The sequence below is a fragment of the Oenanthe melanoleuca genome, linkage group LGE22 (assembly GCF_029582105.1).
Source record: "Oenanthe melanoleuca isolate GR-GAL-2019-014 linkage group LGE22, OMel1.0, whole genome shotgun sequence".
Lineage (NCBI taxonomy): Eukaryota > Metazoa > Chordata > Aves > Passeriformes > Muscicapidae > Oenanthe > Oenanthe melanoleuca.
Window position 1 is genome coordinate 2,980,590 of NC_079363.1, and position 16,008 is coordinate 2,996,597.

General features: G+C 62.4%; 2 protein-coding genes and 1 long non-coding RNA gene across 14 annotated transcripts; 2 read left to right on the forward strand and 1 right to left on the reverse strand.

The window, feature by feature from the left end:
* Positions 1-889: 889 nt before the first annotated feature.
* LOC130265909 (keratin, type II cytoskeletal 8-like) lies at positions 890-7,235 on the reverse strand. 2 transcript variants are annotated; one of them, XM_056515249.1, is made up of 10 exons: positions 6,260-7,235; positions 5,470-5,525; positions 5,317-5,364; positions 4,680-4,740; positions 4,493-4,588; positions 4,257-4,421; positions 2,598-2,723; positions 2,021-2,241; positions 1,168-1,223; positions 890-1,086 (listed from the first exon to the last, which is right to left on the reverse strand). In XM_056515249.1, exons 1-10 carry the CDS (start codon positions 6,590-6,592, stop codon positions 896-898), a joined length of 1,353 nt encoding a protein of 450 aa, XP_056371224.1. In that variant the 5' UTR covers positions 6,593-7,235; the 3' UTR covers positions 890-895. The 2 variants fall into 2 exon arrangements, with proteins under 2 accessions (XP_056371224.1, XP_056371223.1); XM_056515248.1 differs by having other exon boundaries at positions 5,317-5,525.
* Positions 7,236-7,693: 458 nt separating this feature from the next.
* On the forward strand, positions 7,694-9,718 carry LOC130265911 (uncharacterized). 11 transcript variants are annotated; one of them, XR_008842710.1, is made up of 3 exons: positions 7,694-8,231; positions 8,296-8,367; positions 8,426-9,718. It is a non-coding gene; the product is annotated as an uncharacterized LOC130265911 (long non-coding RNA). The 11 variants fall into 11 exon arrangements; XR_008842712.1 differs by having other exon boundaries at positions 8,296-8,365; positions 8,406-9,718; XR_008842709.1 differs by having other exon boundaries at positions 8,296-8,365; positions 8,444-9,718.
* Positions 9,719-10,416: 698 nt separating this feature from the next.
* KRT18 (keratin 18) lies at positions 10,417-15,782 on the forward strand. The gene is made up of 7 exons (XM_056515250.1): positions 10,417-10,987; positions 11,730-11,812; positions 12,652-12,808; positions 12,883-13,047; positions 13,441-13,566; positions 14,298-14,521; positions 15,598-15,782. The coding sequence occupies exons 1-7, from the start codon at positions 10,535-10,537 to the stop codon at positions 15,701-15,703; spliced, it is 1,314 nt and encodes a 437-aa protein (XP_056371225.1). The 5' UTR covers positions 10,417-10,534; the 3' UTR covers positions 15,704-15,782.
* The last annotated feature ends 226 nt before the right edge of the window (positions 15,783-16,008 follow it).

The following is a 16,008-nucleotide window of genomic DNA, read 5'->3' on the forward strand; positions in this document are numbered from 1 at the left end:
CTAAAACAGATTCTCGGACCCCCCAAACAGACGCAGACACCCCAAAACTGATCTGGGAACACCAGGATTTGTCCCAGTCCCCCAAGAAAGACTCAGGAACTCCAAAACAGTCCCAGACACCCCGAGATGGATCCCACCAGCCCCAGGCAGCCTGGGTGAGCCCCAACATCCCAAAAAATCTCCGACACTCCCAGCGTTCCAGGTTTATTCCAGCAGGAGTGGAGCCCCCAGGAGCCAGCCCGGTCTGAGAGGGACGGGGGGCTGGAGCCCCCCAGGGGACACTGGGGGCGCTGGCTCGGGCAGCCAGTGCAGGGGGCCTGGGGTCCTGTCCGGAGCTGGGACCCCCAGGGAGGGGGGCTCAGCAGTCAGAGCGTGGGGGACCCCACGGGAATGGGGGGACTCTTCCCAGGAAGAGAATGGGCTCAGCTGGCCTGGACAAGGGGGACCCCTCCCAAGAGCCCCCCAGGACATGGACAGGACCCCCAGGAAAGGGGTGACTTGGGGGGACCCCCCACAGGCAGGAAGGAGGGGACTTGGGGGGACTCAGAAGGTCCTGACCCCCACCCCAGAAAAGGGGGCTCAGCTTGGGAGGACATGGGGGGACCCCAGAAAGGGGGGGCCCATCTCTCCAGGACATGGAGGGACATCTCAGGATGGAAAGGGGGGCTCAGCTGGGCTGGACATGGGGACCCCCTCTCAGGAAAGGAGGGACTTAGGGGGACACCCTGGGAGGGCAGGGAACATGGGGGACCCCCGGGGAAGGAGGGTTTGTGTGGACATGGGGGACACCCAGAAAGGGGGGCCCAGGGGGGCCTCAGCAGGTCAGGATTGAGGGGCTGCTCAAGAAAGAAGGGGACTCAGCTCCCAGGAACGGGGGTCCCCCAGGAAAGGGGGTTCAGCTTTCCAGCACGTCGGAGGACTCGGACACGAGTTTCCCGTCGCGGGTCTCGATCTTCTTGATGACGATGGCGCGGGATTTGGGGGGGGCCGGGCCCTCGGGGGGTGCGGGGGGCACCGAGTACCCGGAGCTGACCATGGCCCCCCCAAACGGCCCCCCAAAGCTCCCAAAACCTCCCCCGAATCCACCTGCGGGGAGGAGGGAGCAGCAGTGAGGGGGGCACGGGGGCACCCAGAAGAGGGGCGCTCCGGGGACCCTCCCAGACTCACCCAGGTACCCCGAAGTCTTGGTGTGGATGCTCAGGTTCTGCACAGCAGCCTCCAGCCTGGGGGAGTTTTGGGGGGTCCCCAAATAGGATCAGTGATGGAGGGGGGGATAAAGGACATGGCCTGGGGGGGAAATCTGGGCAGGGGGTTGTCCCCTAAGCAGAGTCAGTGACAGGGGGTGTTTAAGGGACATGGCTGAAGGGGGGGGTTGGAGGGGGTTCCCTCAAACCAAGTGTTTGGGGGGAGAGGAATAAGGGACGTGGTCAGGTGAGGGGGATTTGGGATGCTCATGGAGTATGAGACATGGGAATGGGACATGTGGAATGTCCGTGGGATATGGGACACCCACGGGATATGGGATGGAGGATATGGGACACCCACAGGATATGGGATTGAGGATATGGGACACCCACGGGATATGGGATTGAGGATATGGGACACCCGTGGGTTATGGGATTGAGGGTATGGGATGCCCATGGGTTATGGGATTGAGGATATGGGATGCCCACGGGATATGGGATGGACGATATGGGACACCTGTGGGTTATGGGATTGAGGGTATGGGACACCCACGGGTTATGGGATGGAGGATATTGGACACCCATGGGATATGGGGTATGGAATGTGGGATGCCCACGGAATATGGGACTGTATCATAGGATATGGGACATGGAATATGGGAGGCTCACGGTATCCAGGATGAAGGGCACGGTACATGGGATGCCCATGGGATATGGGAGGGAGCACAGGACACCAGGTGTGAGAAATGGATGCCCAGAGGTTCTGGGATGTGGGATGCAGTATATGGGATGTGGGATGCCCATGGGATCTGGGATTTGGGATGGGGGATCCCCACCTGCTCTCCTCGCCCTCCAGCAGCTTCCTGTAGGTCGCGATCTCGATGTCCAGGGCCAGCTTGACGTTCATGAGCTCCTGGTACTCGCGGAGCTGCCGGGCCAGGTCCTGCTTGGCCTGGTTCAGGGCCCCCTCCAGCCCCCCCAGCTTGGCCCGGGCGTCCCTCAGCGCCAGCTCCCCGCGCTCCTCGGCCTCGGCCACGGCCGCCTCCAGCCCCGAGCGCTGCGGGACAGGACTGAGCCCAGGATCCCCCAAGCCGGGCTCCCCAGTACCCAACATCCCTCGCCCCCTCAGTGTCCCCCTGTCCCAGTATTCCATGTCCTACTGTCCTCTGTGTCCCAGTATTCCTCAGTCCCCGGTATCCCTCACACCCCCCTATCCTCCACCCCCCTCCTCCCCCCAGTATTCCCAGCCCCCCAAAATTCCCCCATCTCTGAGCCATCTCTCTCCTCCCATCTCTCAGATGAGATCCCAAGGGATCCTCAGGAAGGCGGGGGGGGTTCCCAGGGGGTGCTGGGGGGTGTGTGGGAGAGGGGCAGGCAGTATCTCCAAATTTCTATCCAGGTTGGACCCCAAACCTGATTTTTCAGAGCCTCAATCTCTGCCTGGATGCGCTGGATCCGCCGGTTCAGCTCCTGGATCTGGCTGCGGGTCTGGCGCAGGTCGTCTCCCTGCTTCCCTGCTGCCGTCTTCAGCTCCTCGTACTGGGGACACCAGACAGGGCTGGGAATGTGGGGCAACCCCCAAACCCACCAGGGAGGAAAAGCCTGGAGTGTGGCCAAACTTGGAGGAATAGCCCAGGGTGGGATGTGGTAGGTCCAGTTGGGTTTGAGGCTGGGATGGAGATGGGGGGACCCCGCTTTTTCACCTGCACCCCAAAAATTGGAAGGGAAGAGCTGTGATGCAGTGGATGCAGGAGGGATGCTCTAGCTCCAGTGGGAATTTGGTGGGTCCAGCTGGGTTTGGAACTGGAGTCTGGGGGAATGGAGATTGGAAGGACGCCTCTTGTCCCCCTGCATCCCAAAATTTGGGATGGTGAGCTGAGATTTGCCTGTGTCAAGAAGGATGTTCCAACTGGGATTTGGGATCTCAGGGGGATGGAGATGAGGGGACCCTTCTCTTCCCCAGTACACCAAGACTGGGGAGGAAAGAGCTGGGATGTGGCCATGCCAGGAGGGATGCTCCAGTTGGGAAGATCCATTGGGATACTGTGGGTCTGGTTTAGAGTCAGGGACTTGGTGGGATGGGGGAACCTCACTTTTCTACCAGCACCTCACAAATTCGGAGGAAAGAGCCAGGTTGCAGCAATGCTGGGATAGATGATCCAATTGGGATGTGGCAGCTCTCACTGGGATCTGGCGGGTCCAGTTGGGCTTGAATCTGGGATCCCATTGGGATGAGGCCCCCCACTTTCCAGCAGCATCCCAAAACGGGGGATGAAAGAGCCTGGGAAGTTCTGGCACTGGGATGTGCAGCAGGAGTGGAGATGGGCACCACTCCCTGCCCCACAGTGCCCCAGGACAGGGAGGAGCCCACACTGGGGGCAACGCTCCAGGCTGGGATGTGGCAGCTCCGGTTGGGTTTTGAGCCAGAATTTCTCCCACGCAACAGCTGCTCCCTCCAGGGCAGGGAGGAAGAGGAAGAGGAGGAGGAGGAAGGATTTGGGGCAGAGAGGAGGAGGAGGAGAGGGAAGTTTCAGTAAGCAGGAGGAGGATGGGGCAGGGAGGAGGAGGAAGATGCAGCAAGGAAGGGGAGGAAGGGTCAGGGAGGAGGAGGACAAGCAGGAAGAAGATTGAGGCACAGGGAGGAGGAGGACAGGGCCAGGAGGACGAGGAGTCCTTGGGAACAAGGAGTAGGATTGGGGAGCAAGGATGAAGGCTTGAGAAGGAGAGAGGAGGAGGAGGAAGGCTTAGGGCAGGAATGAGGAGAATTAGGAAGAAGGAAGAGGATGAGGCAGGGAGGAGGATGAAGGCTCAGGAGGAGGAAGTTTTAGGGAGGAGGGAGGAGAAGGAAGTGTCAGGGAGGAGGAAAAAGGTGGGTCAGGGAGGAGGAGGAAGGCTCAGGGAGCAGCGAGGAGGAAGGACGGGGGAAAAGAGGAAGATGAAGGTTTGAGGAGCAGGCGGAGAGGAGGAGGATTGGGGGTGAGCGAGGAGGAAGATGAAGATGTAGGGAGCTGGGAGGAGGAGGAAGAGAAAGAGGAGGAAGGCTTGGAGGGCAGCAGGAGACGCTGTCCTGACCTTGATCTGGTAGAGGCCCTCGGCCTCGGCGCGGCTGCGGCCGGCGATGTCCTCGTACTGCGCGCGCACGTCCGCCAGCACCCCGGCCATGTCCAGCTGCCGGCTGTTGTCCATGGACACCACCACGGCCGTGTCCGACACCTGCGCCCGCAGCTCCTGCAGCTCCTGGCACGGGGTGGCGGCTTTAGGGGGGGCACCTCCCAAACGGGGGCACCCCAACCCAGGCACCCCCGAACCTCCTCGTAGAGCTGCCGCAGGAAGTTGATCTCGTCCGTGAGGCTCTCCAGGCGTGACTCCAGCTCCACCTTGGACATGTAGGCTTCATCCACGTCCTGTGGGAACTCCTCATCACCCTGCTGTTCCCAGCACTCCCCCAGCAACCCCTTGGTCTTAGGGTCCCCCGCAGTGTTGGGGTCCCCCCACCTTTTTGAGCAGGACAAACTCGTTCTCCTTCTCTGTGCGATGGTTGATCTCCTCCTCATACCTGGGCAGGGGGACACGGGGGAATGTGGGCATGGGAGCTGGGAGGATGTGGGCACTTGAGAGTGGGGGACATGGGGACAGGGATATGGAGACAGCAGGGATGGGGACATGGCGACAGGGAGGACTTGGGTGTATGGGGACATTAGGACAAGGAGGGATATGAGGATGGGTGACGTGGGAACACGGGGACAGGAGGATATAGGGACATAAGGGGGTAGGAGGACATGGGGAGGTGGGGACAGAGGGACAAAGGGACAAGGCGATGGGGGGTGTGGGGACATAGAGAGGACTTGGACCAGGGATGTGGGGACAGGAGGATACAGGGAGACCCAGGACACAGTGGGGACATCGAGGGCCGTGGGGACAGGGGGACATGGGGCTGGGGGCACACAGGGGTGCGTGGGGGAACACTTGGGGACACGGCCTGGAGCTCCTCCAGGAGGCTGCAGGTGTGGCCTGGGTGGGTCAGCAGGAGGTGCAGCCCCCGGGGGACCGCAGGGCGGTTTGGGGGCTGTGGAGGGGTCTGGGGAGACGTGGGGGTGCCCGGGGGATTTGGGGGACGCCCGGGGACACTGACTTGGCCTTGAACTCCTCGACGAGGCCGCGGACGTGGCCGAGCTCGGCGCGCAGCCGCTGCCGCTCCTGGCCCAGCCCCTCGAGCTGCCGCCGCAGGGTCCCCGCGTAGCCCTCCAGGAGCCCCCCCAGGCTGCTGCGCGGCGGCGGCTGCGCCCGCAGGAGCCCCCACTTGGTCTCCAGGAGTTTGTTCTGCTGCTCCAGGAACCGCACCTGCAGTGGGGAGCGGCGCCCCAAAACCAGCCAGAGCCACCACAAAGTCACTCCTGGGGAAAGGCAGGCAGGAGCACCCCCACAGCCCAGAATCACCTTAAAATCGCCCCCAAATTACCCCAAAATAACCCCCACACACACACTAAAATCACCCCAAAATCACACTTGGGGGAAAACAGGGTCAGGGGCACCCCCATACCTGAAAATCACCCCAAAATAACCTCCACCCCCAAATCACATCGGGGGGAAAGGGGGAAAAGGGAATCAGAACCCCAAAATCACCCCTGGGAGAATGGGTTGGGCTGGACAGGGGCATGAAGTGGAAGGATGGGGGCAGGGTGGAGATTTGCAGTCCTGGGCAAGGTGGAATCTGTGTGACCTTGGGGGAGTCAGGAGGGGCTCAGGTGTCCCTAAGAGGGGTATCCCCGAGGGTCTCAGAAGGTCCCCAGAGGTGCTCAGGAGGTCCCAGCTGATTCAGGGGGTCCCTGAAGGGCTTCTCAGTGTCCCTAGGGGTATCAGGAGGTCCTCAGAGGTGCTTGGGATGTCCCAGCTGAGACTCAGAGGGTCCCAGAGAAGGTCTCAGTGTCCCCAAGGGTACAGCAAGTCCCCAAAGATGTTCAGGAGGTCCCAGGGAGGGTCTCAATGTCCCCCAGGTGTCCCCAGATGTCCCAGGAGGTCCCCGAATGCAGACCGCAGGGTGGTCCCAGCCCTGCTCGGGTCCCCCCCAGCCCCACCTTGTCGATGAAGGCGGCGAATTTATCGTTGAGGGTCTTGATCTGCTCCTTCTCCTCCCGGCGCAGCTCCTGCAGCTCGGGATCCACGGCCACGTCCAGCGGCGCCAGGAGGCTCCGGTTGATGGTGACGGCCGTGATGCCGCCGCCCGCCGCCGGGAGCCAGCAGGGACCCCCGAGCCCCCCGGAGCCCCCCCGGAGCCCCCCGTAGGGGCCGAAGGCCGGGGCCGTGCTCATCCTCAGCGCCGGGCCGGCCGTGAAGGAGCGCGACGAGAAGGAGCGAGCCGGGACGGCCGAGCTGCTCCGGAGCGGCTGCCGGGGGATGGACACCGACATCGGGCCGGGAGAGGAGAGCGGAGAGCGGAGAGCGGAGAGAGGAGAGCTCGGGAAGCGCTCGGGAGGCGGGAGAGCAGGTCGGAACACCGGGAGGAGACTGGAAGTTGGGAAAGGAGGTAGGAGGGAGTTTGGAAACAGGTTGGAAAGCGGGTGAAGAAGGTCGGGGAGGGTTGGAATAGGGCTGGAGGAGGCTGCAGGGAGGATGGAGAAGGTGAGAAGGAGGATGAGGAGATTGGAGGAAGTTTGGAAGAGGTTTGGAGAAGGTCCTCAGCTGAGGATGAGGACGGTGGGAAGAGGCTGGCGAGCTGAGGAGGGTGAGGACGCTGGAGAGAGCTGTCGGAGGCTGAGGAGGTGAGCAGGACGAGGCCGAAGGCCGCGCTCGGGGCAGGGAGCTCCGCAGCCCGGCAGGACCGGCCGGACGGGTCGGGGCGCCGCGGGCCGGGCCGGGCGGAGCGGCCGGGCGGGTTCCGGGCGCCTTCCCGGTCGGGCTCTCGGTTTATCCCAGAGCCGGGGGAGGAGAAGCGGGGGGAGGGACCGGAGCTTTAACCCCTTCGGGGCCCGGGATCCGCGGGATCGCCGGGATCCGGACGGGCGGGGGGCGGCTTACCCCAAAATGCGGGTCCCGGCGCTCTCCACCCCCTTCCGCGCCCCCTCCAGAAGGAGAAGACCCACTGAGTGTCCCCAGGGAGTGTCCCCAGCCCTGTCCTCACCATGTCCCCCCAGTCACCGAGTCTCCACCCCGGTCCCACGGCCCCAGCTGGTTCCCCGGGCTGAGTCTCCCGACCAATGTCACCACCCCGCGTGCCCCAGTCTGTGTCCCCAGCACCACAACCCCAATCTGTGACCCCAAACTATTCCCCCAGCCCGTGTCCCCAACCCCTGTCCCCCAGTCTTTGTCCCTGCCCATGTCCCCACCCTAGGATCCCAAACTATGTTCCCATGGAATGTCACCGATCCCTGGCCCCAGCCCTGTCCCCAAATCACACCCCAAAACTGTGTCCCTAAACCCCAAACCGTGTCCCAAGCCCTGTGTCCCCAGCCCCTGTCCCCAAACCCGACTCCAGGCACACCTCCCCACACCTGCCCCACACCTGTCCCAGCCCCATAGCCAGGCCTCAGCCTGTCCCCAGCACCAAACTCAGCAAAATGGGGAAAACATCCCAAAAAGGCCTGGGATGGACGGACAGACGGACTGAGGGATGGATGGACAGACGGACTGAGGGACGGATGGATGGATGGATGGATGGATGGATGGATGGATGGATGGATGGATGGATGAATGGATGGATGTGAGTTCAGGTGTGTTCAAGCAGGTTCAGGTGAGTTCAGGTGTTCGCAGGTGTGCTCAGGTGTGCTCAGGTGAGTTCAGGTGTTCACAGGTGAATTCAGGTGTGCTCAGGTGAGTTCAGGTGTTCACAGCTGTGTTCAGGTGTGTGCAGGTGTGTTCAGGTGTGTTCAGGTGTGCTCAGGTGAGTTCAGGTGTGCTCAGGTGTTCACAGGTGTTCGCAGGTGTGCTCAGGTGCGTTCAGGTGTGCTCAGGTGAGTTCAGGTGTGCTCAGGTGTTCACAGGTGTGCTCAGGTGTGTTCAGGTGTGCTCAGGTGAGTTCAGGTTTTCACAGGTGTGTTCAGGTGTGCTCAGGTGTGCTCAGGGTGAGTTCAGGGTGTGTTCAGGGTGTGCTCAGGTGTTCACAGGGTGTGTTCAGGTGTGCTCAGGTGTGCTCAGGTGTGTTCAGGTGTGCTCAGGTGAGTTCAGGTGTTCTCAGGTGTGCTCAGGTGTGCTCAGGGTGTGCTCAGGTGAGTTCAGGTGGCTCAGGTGTGCTCAGGTGTGCTCAGGTGTTCAGGTGAGTTCAGGTGTATGCAGGTGTGTTCAGGTGAGTTCAGGTGTTCACAGCTGTGTTCAGCTGTGTTCAGGTGTGCTCAGGTGAGTTCAGGTGTGCTCAGGTGAGCTCAGGTGTGCAGGTGGGTCTGACAGGTGCCAGCCCAAGCTCCGTCGGTGCCTCCAGCCCAGACTTGCCCGGCACGAGGGCGGCACACGCCGGGCACGGGGCGGGCGCGGCAGCTGCGCCCGGGACTCGAGCCGGGGTTCGGGATCCCGGGTTTGGGACCGGAGCGCTCGGGGCTTCCCTCCAGCCGGGCCTCGCGCCGCTGCTCCCCGCCCTAAATCCCGCCTTAGTCCCGGTTTATCCGGGAGGAATTTCCAGAGATAACCCCGAAGGGTGGGTCCAGACCCTGCAGGACGCCCCCACAGCCCCCCAAGACCACCGAGTCCCCCCAGGGAGCAGAGGGGACCCCCTGAAGCTTTGACAGCCCCACCTGAGCCCCCTGTCCCCATCGGGGGGACACGGGGAACACGGAGGGACACGGGGGGATGTGAGGTGATGGGTGGGGGACGTTTTGGGGATGGGGGAACTCGGGGGGACACGAGGAGAGGAAACTGGGGGTGCCAGGTGACACGGGAGGGACACAAGGGAGGGACGTGGGGGGGTCACAGGGACATGGGGGATGTTTGGGGGCACAGGGGGAAGCCGCGAGGGGGAACACGTCACCCACCGGGAACGCCCGGAATGTTCCCGATAAGGCCCAGGGTGGGAGCAGCCCCGACACCCCCGCCCCTCCCCACGCACCCTTCAGGGGTCCCAGGGGGTCCCCAAAGAGGGACGAGGCTGCTGGACCCCGGCAGGGACCCCCTGGGACCCTCGGGTCCGGCACCTCGGGGACCCCGCGGGGAAAGCGGGGACAAAAGGGGGAGAAGAGGCAAAAAGAGGAAGAAAGGGGAAGATGGAGCAGAACGGGGTAAAATTTGGCATAAGTGGGGGAAACAGGAATGGGGCTAAGCAGAAAAAAACAGAAAAAATGGGGCGAACGGGAAATGGGAGAAAAAGGGGAAGGAATGAGGCAAAATGGGGAGAAACGGCAGAAAATGGGGATAAACTGGCAAAATTGGGCAGAGAGGGCAAAAAGGGGTAAATGGGACGGGAATGGGGTAAAACAGGGCAAGATCAGGCAAAAGGGTTAACGTGGACAAGAATAGGACAAAACAAAAAATAGGGCAAAAATTAGTAAAACGGGACAAAATGGGGCAAAAGAGCGAAATGGGAAGATTTGGCATAAATAGAGTCGAATGGAGCAAAAAGAGGCAGGAATGGGGGAAATGGGGAAAATTGCAGCAAAAATGAGATAAATCAAAGCAGTGATGGGCAAAAGCGGGTAAAAATGAGTAAATGAAACATGAACAGGGCAAAATGGGGAAAACAGAGCAAAGCAGGGCAGGAATGGGGTGAAACGGGGGGTCTCGGGTCAGGCAGGGGCTGCAGCAGTGTGAAGGTCAGTAGGGTGATGTGGGCCTGGCTATGGGGACCCAAAAATGTGTGGGGCTGATCCCGATTCTGCCCCCCACCCCACAGTTCTGGTTCTGGGTTCCTGTGCCCCCCACCCCACAGTTATGGGGTCGATCCCATCCTGAACCCACGCCACAAGTTCTGGGTCAGACCCCCATCCCTCCAGTCCTCACCCCACAAGTTCTGGGGCTGATTCCTTTCCCTCTGCCCCCCACCCCACATTTCTGGGTCATACCCCTTTCCATCCACCCCTTCAGCCTTGGGGTTGATTCCTTTCCCCCTGCCCTGCACTCCCCAATTCTGGGTCAGACCCCCAAACCTCTGCCCCGCGTCCCACGAGTTTTGGGGCTGATTCTTTTCCTCTCACACCCCACTCCCCAAGTTTTGGGGTCGATTCCCTTTGCTGTCCGCCCCCCCCCCCGTTGTGGGGCCGGTCCCCGCACGAACAAAGCCCTGGGCCGGCTCCAGCCGCACCTTCCCGGGAGCGCGGCCGTGGGGAGGTGCCGTGGGGCCGCTCCCGGCTATAAATCGCGGCCAGAATTCCCGCCCGGAATTCCGTCCGTGCGTCCGTCCGTGCGCCTCTCGCCGCCGTGCCACCGTCTCCATGAGCTTCTCCCGCCGCACCGTCTATTCCAGCTCCGTCCGCTCCGGCGGGATCGGGACCCTCGGGACCCCCGGGATCGTCCCCGGCCGCCGCTTCGCCCCGCTGGGCAGCGCCGCCAGCGTGTACGCGGGGGCGGGGGGCGCGGGGTCCCGCATCTCCGTCACCCGCACCCTGAGCAGCGCCGGGGGCGCCTTTGGGGCCGGTTATGGGGCCGGTTATGGGGCCGGCCTGGGGGGCAGCGTCTTGCTGGGGGGCTCCGGGGCCGTGGCCAACGAGAAGGAGGCGATGCAGGACCTCAACGACCGCCTGGCCACGTACCTGGAGCAGGTGCGGAGCCTGGAGCGGGAGAACCGGCGCCTGGAGACCCAAATCCGAGAGTTTATGGCCCGAAAGGGGCCCAGCGCCCACGACTGGAGCCCCCAGTGGGAGCTGATCGAGGAGCTGCGGGACAAGGTGGGGGCGCGGGGGGACTTGGCGTTAAACATTAACGAGGGGGGAGGGGAAGGGCTGAACTTTGCATCCGCGGGGGTCTGTAAGTCCCTGGGGGGGATGGGGGCGTTATGGGGAGATCTGTAAGTCCCCGTGGGTGGGGGGCGCAGGGGGGTTTTCCTCCCCGCGGGGCTGTTTTTGCGTGGGGCGAAGGGAGGTGACCGAGCCCACCGGGGCGGGGCAGTGTCAGAGGAGCCCCCCCTCCATTTTTACCCCGATTTGGGGGTCAATGAGCCTCCCCCAGGCCCCCAAAGCCCCTCCTGGAGCCTCCTCAAGGTGACCGGCACCCCTCCCCCCCCGACACCTGGGCCCCCCCGCCCCGCCCCCACCCTGGGTTATCGGCGCTTTTCCGGGGCGAGGCCCTGCGGGGACGGGGGCCGGAGAAGTCATCTCGCCACGGCGACGGTGACACGTGTCCCTGTGTCCCTGAGCTCGTCCCTGTGTCCCACTCACCTGTCTGCCCCCATATCCATGTGTTCACCTGTGTCCGTGTGTCTCCATGTCTCTGTGTGTCCATCCCTGCCCGTGTGTCCCTCCACGTCCCCCGTCTGTGTGTCCCCATGTCCGTGTGTCTCCCCATATCCGTGTGTCCCCCACTCCGTGAGTCCCCTGTGCCCACTCATGTCCCCATGTCCGTGTGTCCCTGTATCTGCACGTGTCCCCACGTGTCCCCTGGCTCCATGTGTGTCCTCGTGTCCCGTCCCAGATCCTGGAGAGCACGGTGGAGAACGCACGGACGGTGCTGCAGATTGACAACGCACGGCTGGCGGCCGATGACTTCCGAGTCAAGTGAGGGCAGGATACTGGGAATACTGGGAATAATGGGAATGCTTGGAATAATGGGGTGGGAACATGGCAGGGATGACATGGGAATGAGGGTGGAGTGGGAATGGGGATGGAAATTGGGGTGGGAATATGATGGAAGAGAAGGTGGAGATGGGCACTGAGTGGGAATAGGGATAGGGGTGGAAATGGAGTTGGAAATGAGGTGGGAATGGAGATGAGAGTAGGTGTGGGATTGGGTAGGAATGGGGATGGAGTGGGGATGAGGGTGAGGGTGTGAACGGGGATGACAATGGGGATAGAGACAAGATGGGGATGAAGGCAAGGACGAGGATGGAAATGGGAGTGGAAGCAGTGGGAGTGGAATGGGAATAAGGATGGTGAGGGAGATGGGACATGGAAACTGGAGTGGGGATGGGAATAGGGTGGAAAGGGATGGGGATGGGAATAGGGTGGAAGGGGATGGGGATGGGGATGAGAAGGGAAGGGAAGGGAAGGGAAATGAAGATGGAAATGAGGATGAGGATGGATATGAGGATGAGGATGGATATGAGACAGAATGATGGGAATGGGATGGGGATGGAACAGGGATGGGAAAAGGGATATGGTGAAGATGGAAATGGGGATGAGGATGACGGGACAGGGATGGGGAGGAGGATGTGTTGGGGATGGAAAGGGGCCTGGGGACTACAGGGATTGAACAAAGACGAGGAAAAGGCTGTGCTGGGCTGGGGATGGAAATGGGGCTGACGATGGGGAACAAGGATACGTCGGGGACAGGCGAGGGGCCAGGACGAGGCCAGAGCTGTGCGTGGGGCAAGGCTGGCTCAGCCCGTGCCCGGCAGGTTCGAGGCAGAGCTGGCCATCCGGCTCTCGGTGGACGGCGACATCGCGGGGCTGCGCAAGGTCCTGGACGACACCAACATGGCGCGGCTGCAGCTGGAGGGGGACATCGAGGCCCTGCGCGAGGAGCTGATCCTGCTGCGCAAGGACCACGACCAGGTGGGTCCGGGGGGCCTGGGGGGCTCGGGGGGGAGGCGGGTGTGGGACCCTAAACTGAGCCGCTCCGCCCCCAGGAAGTGCAGGAGCTGCGGGCGCAGGTCTCGCAGTCGGCGCTGACGGTGGAGGTGGATGCCCCGCGGTCACAGGACTTGGGGAAGGTCCTGGGAGAGCTGCGGGCTCAGTACGACGCCCTGGCCCAGAAAAACCTGGAGGACTTGGAGAAGCAGTGGGGGCAGCAGGTGAGGAGCCCTGAAAAAAAAACCAAATCCCACCCAAAAACCAGCCCTGCAATGGTGCTGGGGGAGCTGTGGGTACAGGACAATGCCCTGGTCTGAAAATCACTGAAGGACCTGGAGAAGCAGAGGGGGTGGGAGTTGGGGACCCCAAACCCCCCCCAAAAATCCACACCCAAAGGTCCCCAGTCATTCTCCATAGGGTCCTATTTGGAGCCCCTCCTAGGGCACCCCCACGATGTGCGACCCCCACGCCTGAGTCTGGCTCTTCTTGGGGTGGTCTCACCCCCCCACAGCCCCTCCAGGACTTGGGGTGTCTGTGGTGGGTGGGACGGAGGCCGCTGCCCCCCAGACCCCAAGGGTGTCCCCAGGCCTCCCCAGACCCCCTGTCCCTCCCAGATCACGGAGACCACCCTGGAGGTGACGCAGAGCACCAAGGACCTGGACACGGCGCGCGGCACCGTCGGGGCGCTGCGGCGCTCGCTGCAGACCCTCGAGATTGACCTCGAGGCCCTGCGCAACCAGGTACCCCAAAATCTCCCAAACTCCCCAAAAAGGCCCCAATCCTCCCAATCCCTCAATCCACAGCCTCACACCTCCAACTCCCCCCCAAAAAAACCTAACTGCCCTTAATCCACGGCTTCAGAGCCCCAAGACGCTTCCAACCCCCAACCCATAAATGCAGCCATTTCTGAGGTCCTGACCCCACACCCCCAAACTCTCTGAATCCCCCAGAACTTGGGGCTGGAGCTGGCACTGCCTGAAGCTGAGGCTTGGGCCAGAGTGAACCCCCATAAGATTTCCTAATCCTCCCCTGATCCACCCAGAACATGGGTTTGGGGGCTGCATTGACCAAAGCTTGGGTTGAACCCCCAGTTTTCGGGGTGAACCCCCACAAAGCCTCTAAGTCCCCCCAGAATGCGGCTCTGGAGGCAGTACTGGCTGAGCCCGAGGTGACTCCCCCCCATTTTCATGGTGCAGGTCCTCCAAACACCCCATTTTAGGGGTGCTGACTCCCCCAGAACCCCCTACTTCCCCCCCAACACCCCAGAACATGGATTTAGAGGCTGCCGTGTTCGAGGCTGAGGCTCAGACCGAGGTGAACCCTCCCAAAACCCCCTTAACCCCCCCAATCCCTCCAGAATGTGGGTCTGGAGTCAGTGCTGGCCAAGGCTGAAGCGTGGGATGAGCCCTCCAGCCCCAATTTTCGGGGTGCTGACTCCCCCAAACGCCCCTAATCGCCCGGCTCCCCCCAGAATGCGGGTCTGGAAGCGGCGCTGGCCGAGGCCGAGGCGCGGGCCGGGGCTCACCTGGCGCAGGTGCAGCTGCAGGTGAGCGCGGCCGAGGCGGAGCTGCGGGACGTGCGGGCGCAGCTCCAGCGGCAGAACGAGCAGCACCGGGAGCTGCTCGGCCTCAAGGACCGGCTCGAGGCCGAGATCGCGACATATCGGGAGCTGCTGGAGGGCGGCGACGGCTTCAGGTGAGCGGGGGGAATGGGGAGGGGATCAGGGGATCAGGTATGGGGGGGTTCAGGTGGGGAGAAAGACATTCAGGTACCGCCGGGGTGGAAGTCCAAGTGAGAGGGGGAAGTTCAGGAACGGGGGGGTGAGTTCAGGTGAGCGAGGAAGTTCAGGTGAGGGGGAGGAGTTCGGGGGGTTCAGGTGAGGGGGAGAAGTTCGAGAGGGCTCAGGTGAGGCGGGACTTCAGGATTGAGAGGGTTCAGGGGGGAGTTCGGTGGAGAGGGAAGGAATTCAGGTATGGGGTGTTAGAAGTTCAGAAATTCAGGGGAATTTGGGGGTGTAGTTCAGATCAGGGGGTGGGAGCTCAAATCGGGGGGTTCAGGTACAGGGCGAGAATGTGGTGGGGCATTCAAGTGCAGAGGTTCAGGTGAGGGGGAAGTTCAGGTTTGGGGGAAGGTGAGCAGAGAGAGCTCAGGTGAGGGAGTTTGAGGGGCGAGTTCAGGTACGGGGGCTTGAGAGTGGGGGGAGTTCACGTGAGGGGGAAATGCAGGTACGGGGGGGCTCAGGTGGGGTGGAAGCTGAGGTGAGGGGGAAATAGAGGGTGGGGAGATGTGGTTTCAGAAGGGGTTGGGAAGGGGTAATCCCAGGAGTGGGGTGTCCAGGTGCTGTCCCTGGCAGGGGGAGGGGTCAGCGGTGACACCAGAGCAGATGAGCCTCCTGTGATGAGGAGTCGAGATCCCACCAGTTACAAGATTTTGGGGACAGCCAGGGGACAGAGGTGACATGCAGGGGGGATGATCCCAGGAGACCAGATAGCTCTGTCCTTCAGGATGGTCTGGGGATGGGGACAATGGTGACATCAGAGGGGATGAGCCCCAGGTGTCCAAGCGTCCAGATCTCTCCAGTTACAGTATTTTGGGAACAGCCAGGGGACACTGGTGACAGCCAGAGGGGACAAATCTCCAGGGTGTTGGGACACCTCAGCCCATGCCCCCAGACATTCTGTCGCCATCACCTGTTGGGTGATACTTGGGTGACACTGCCGGCATGGGGAGGGGACCCCGGGTACCCCCACCCCTAACCCCCCTCCCCGCAGCCTGAGGGATGCCCTGGACAAGGAGACCACGGCCACCCCGGCAGGGACCGGCACCACCCACCGCGTGGTCACCGAGACCAGGGAGGTGAAGGTCCGCACGTACTGAGGGGGTCACAGGACCCGAAAATCGGGGGGCTCCCGAGCCCCTCCAGATCCAAATAAAGTGGTGACTCCCATGAATGGCGCATGGGATGTGCTGGTGTGTCCTTCTGGGGGGAAAGCGGGGGGGGCACGGGGCTGAGTCTGGGGGGAAACTGAGGCACGGGATGTGGAGGGCTGTCGGGGACGGATGGATCCCGGTACGCCCTCCTTGTCACCATCCCGACACCGATCCCCGGTCACCCATGGGTCACCCCCCACCCATGTCGGAGTCCCAGAACCAGCCAGGAGGACCCCAAAAGGTCCCTATCC

Coding starts and splice junctions, on each gene's coding strand:
- KRT18 (XM_056515250.1), top strand. CDS start 10,535: ATGAGCTTCTCCCGCCGCACCGTCTATTCCAGCTCCGTCCGCTCCGGC. Junction 13,048..13,440: donor AGAAGCAGTGGGGGCAGCAG/GTGAGGAGCCCT, acceptor TGTCCCTCCCAG/ATCACGGAGACCACCCTGGA. Junction 14,522..15,597: donor GAGGGCGGCGACGGCTTCAG/GTGAGCGGGGGG, acceptor CCCTCCCCGCAG/CCTGAGGGATGCCCTGGACA.
- LOC130265909 (XM_056515248.1), bottom strand. CDS start 6,592: ATGTCGGTGTCCATCCCCCGGCAGCCGCTCCGGAGCAGCTCGGCCGTC. Junction 4,741..5,316: donor GTCGAGGAGTTCAAGGCCAA/GTCAGTGTCCCC, acceptor CCCCCTGCCCAG/GTATGAGGAGGAGATCAACC. Junction 4,422..4,492: donor TGCGGCAGCTCTACGAGGAG/GTTCGGGGGTGC, acceptor ACCCCGTGCCAG/GAGCTGCAGGAGCTGCGGGC.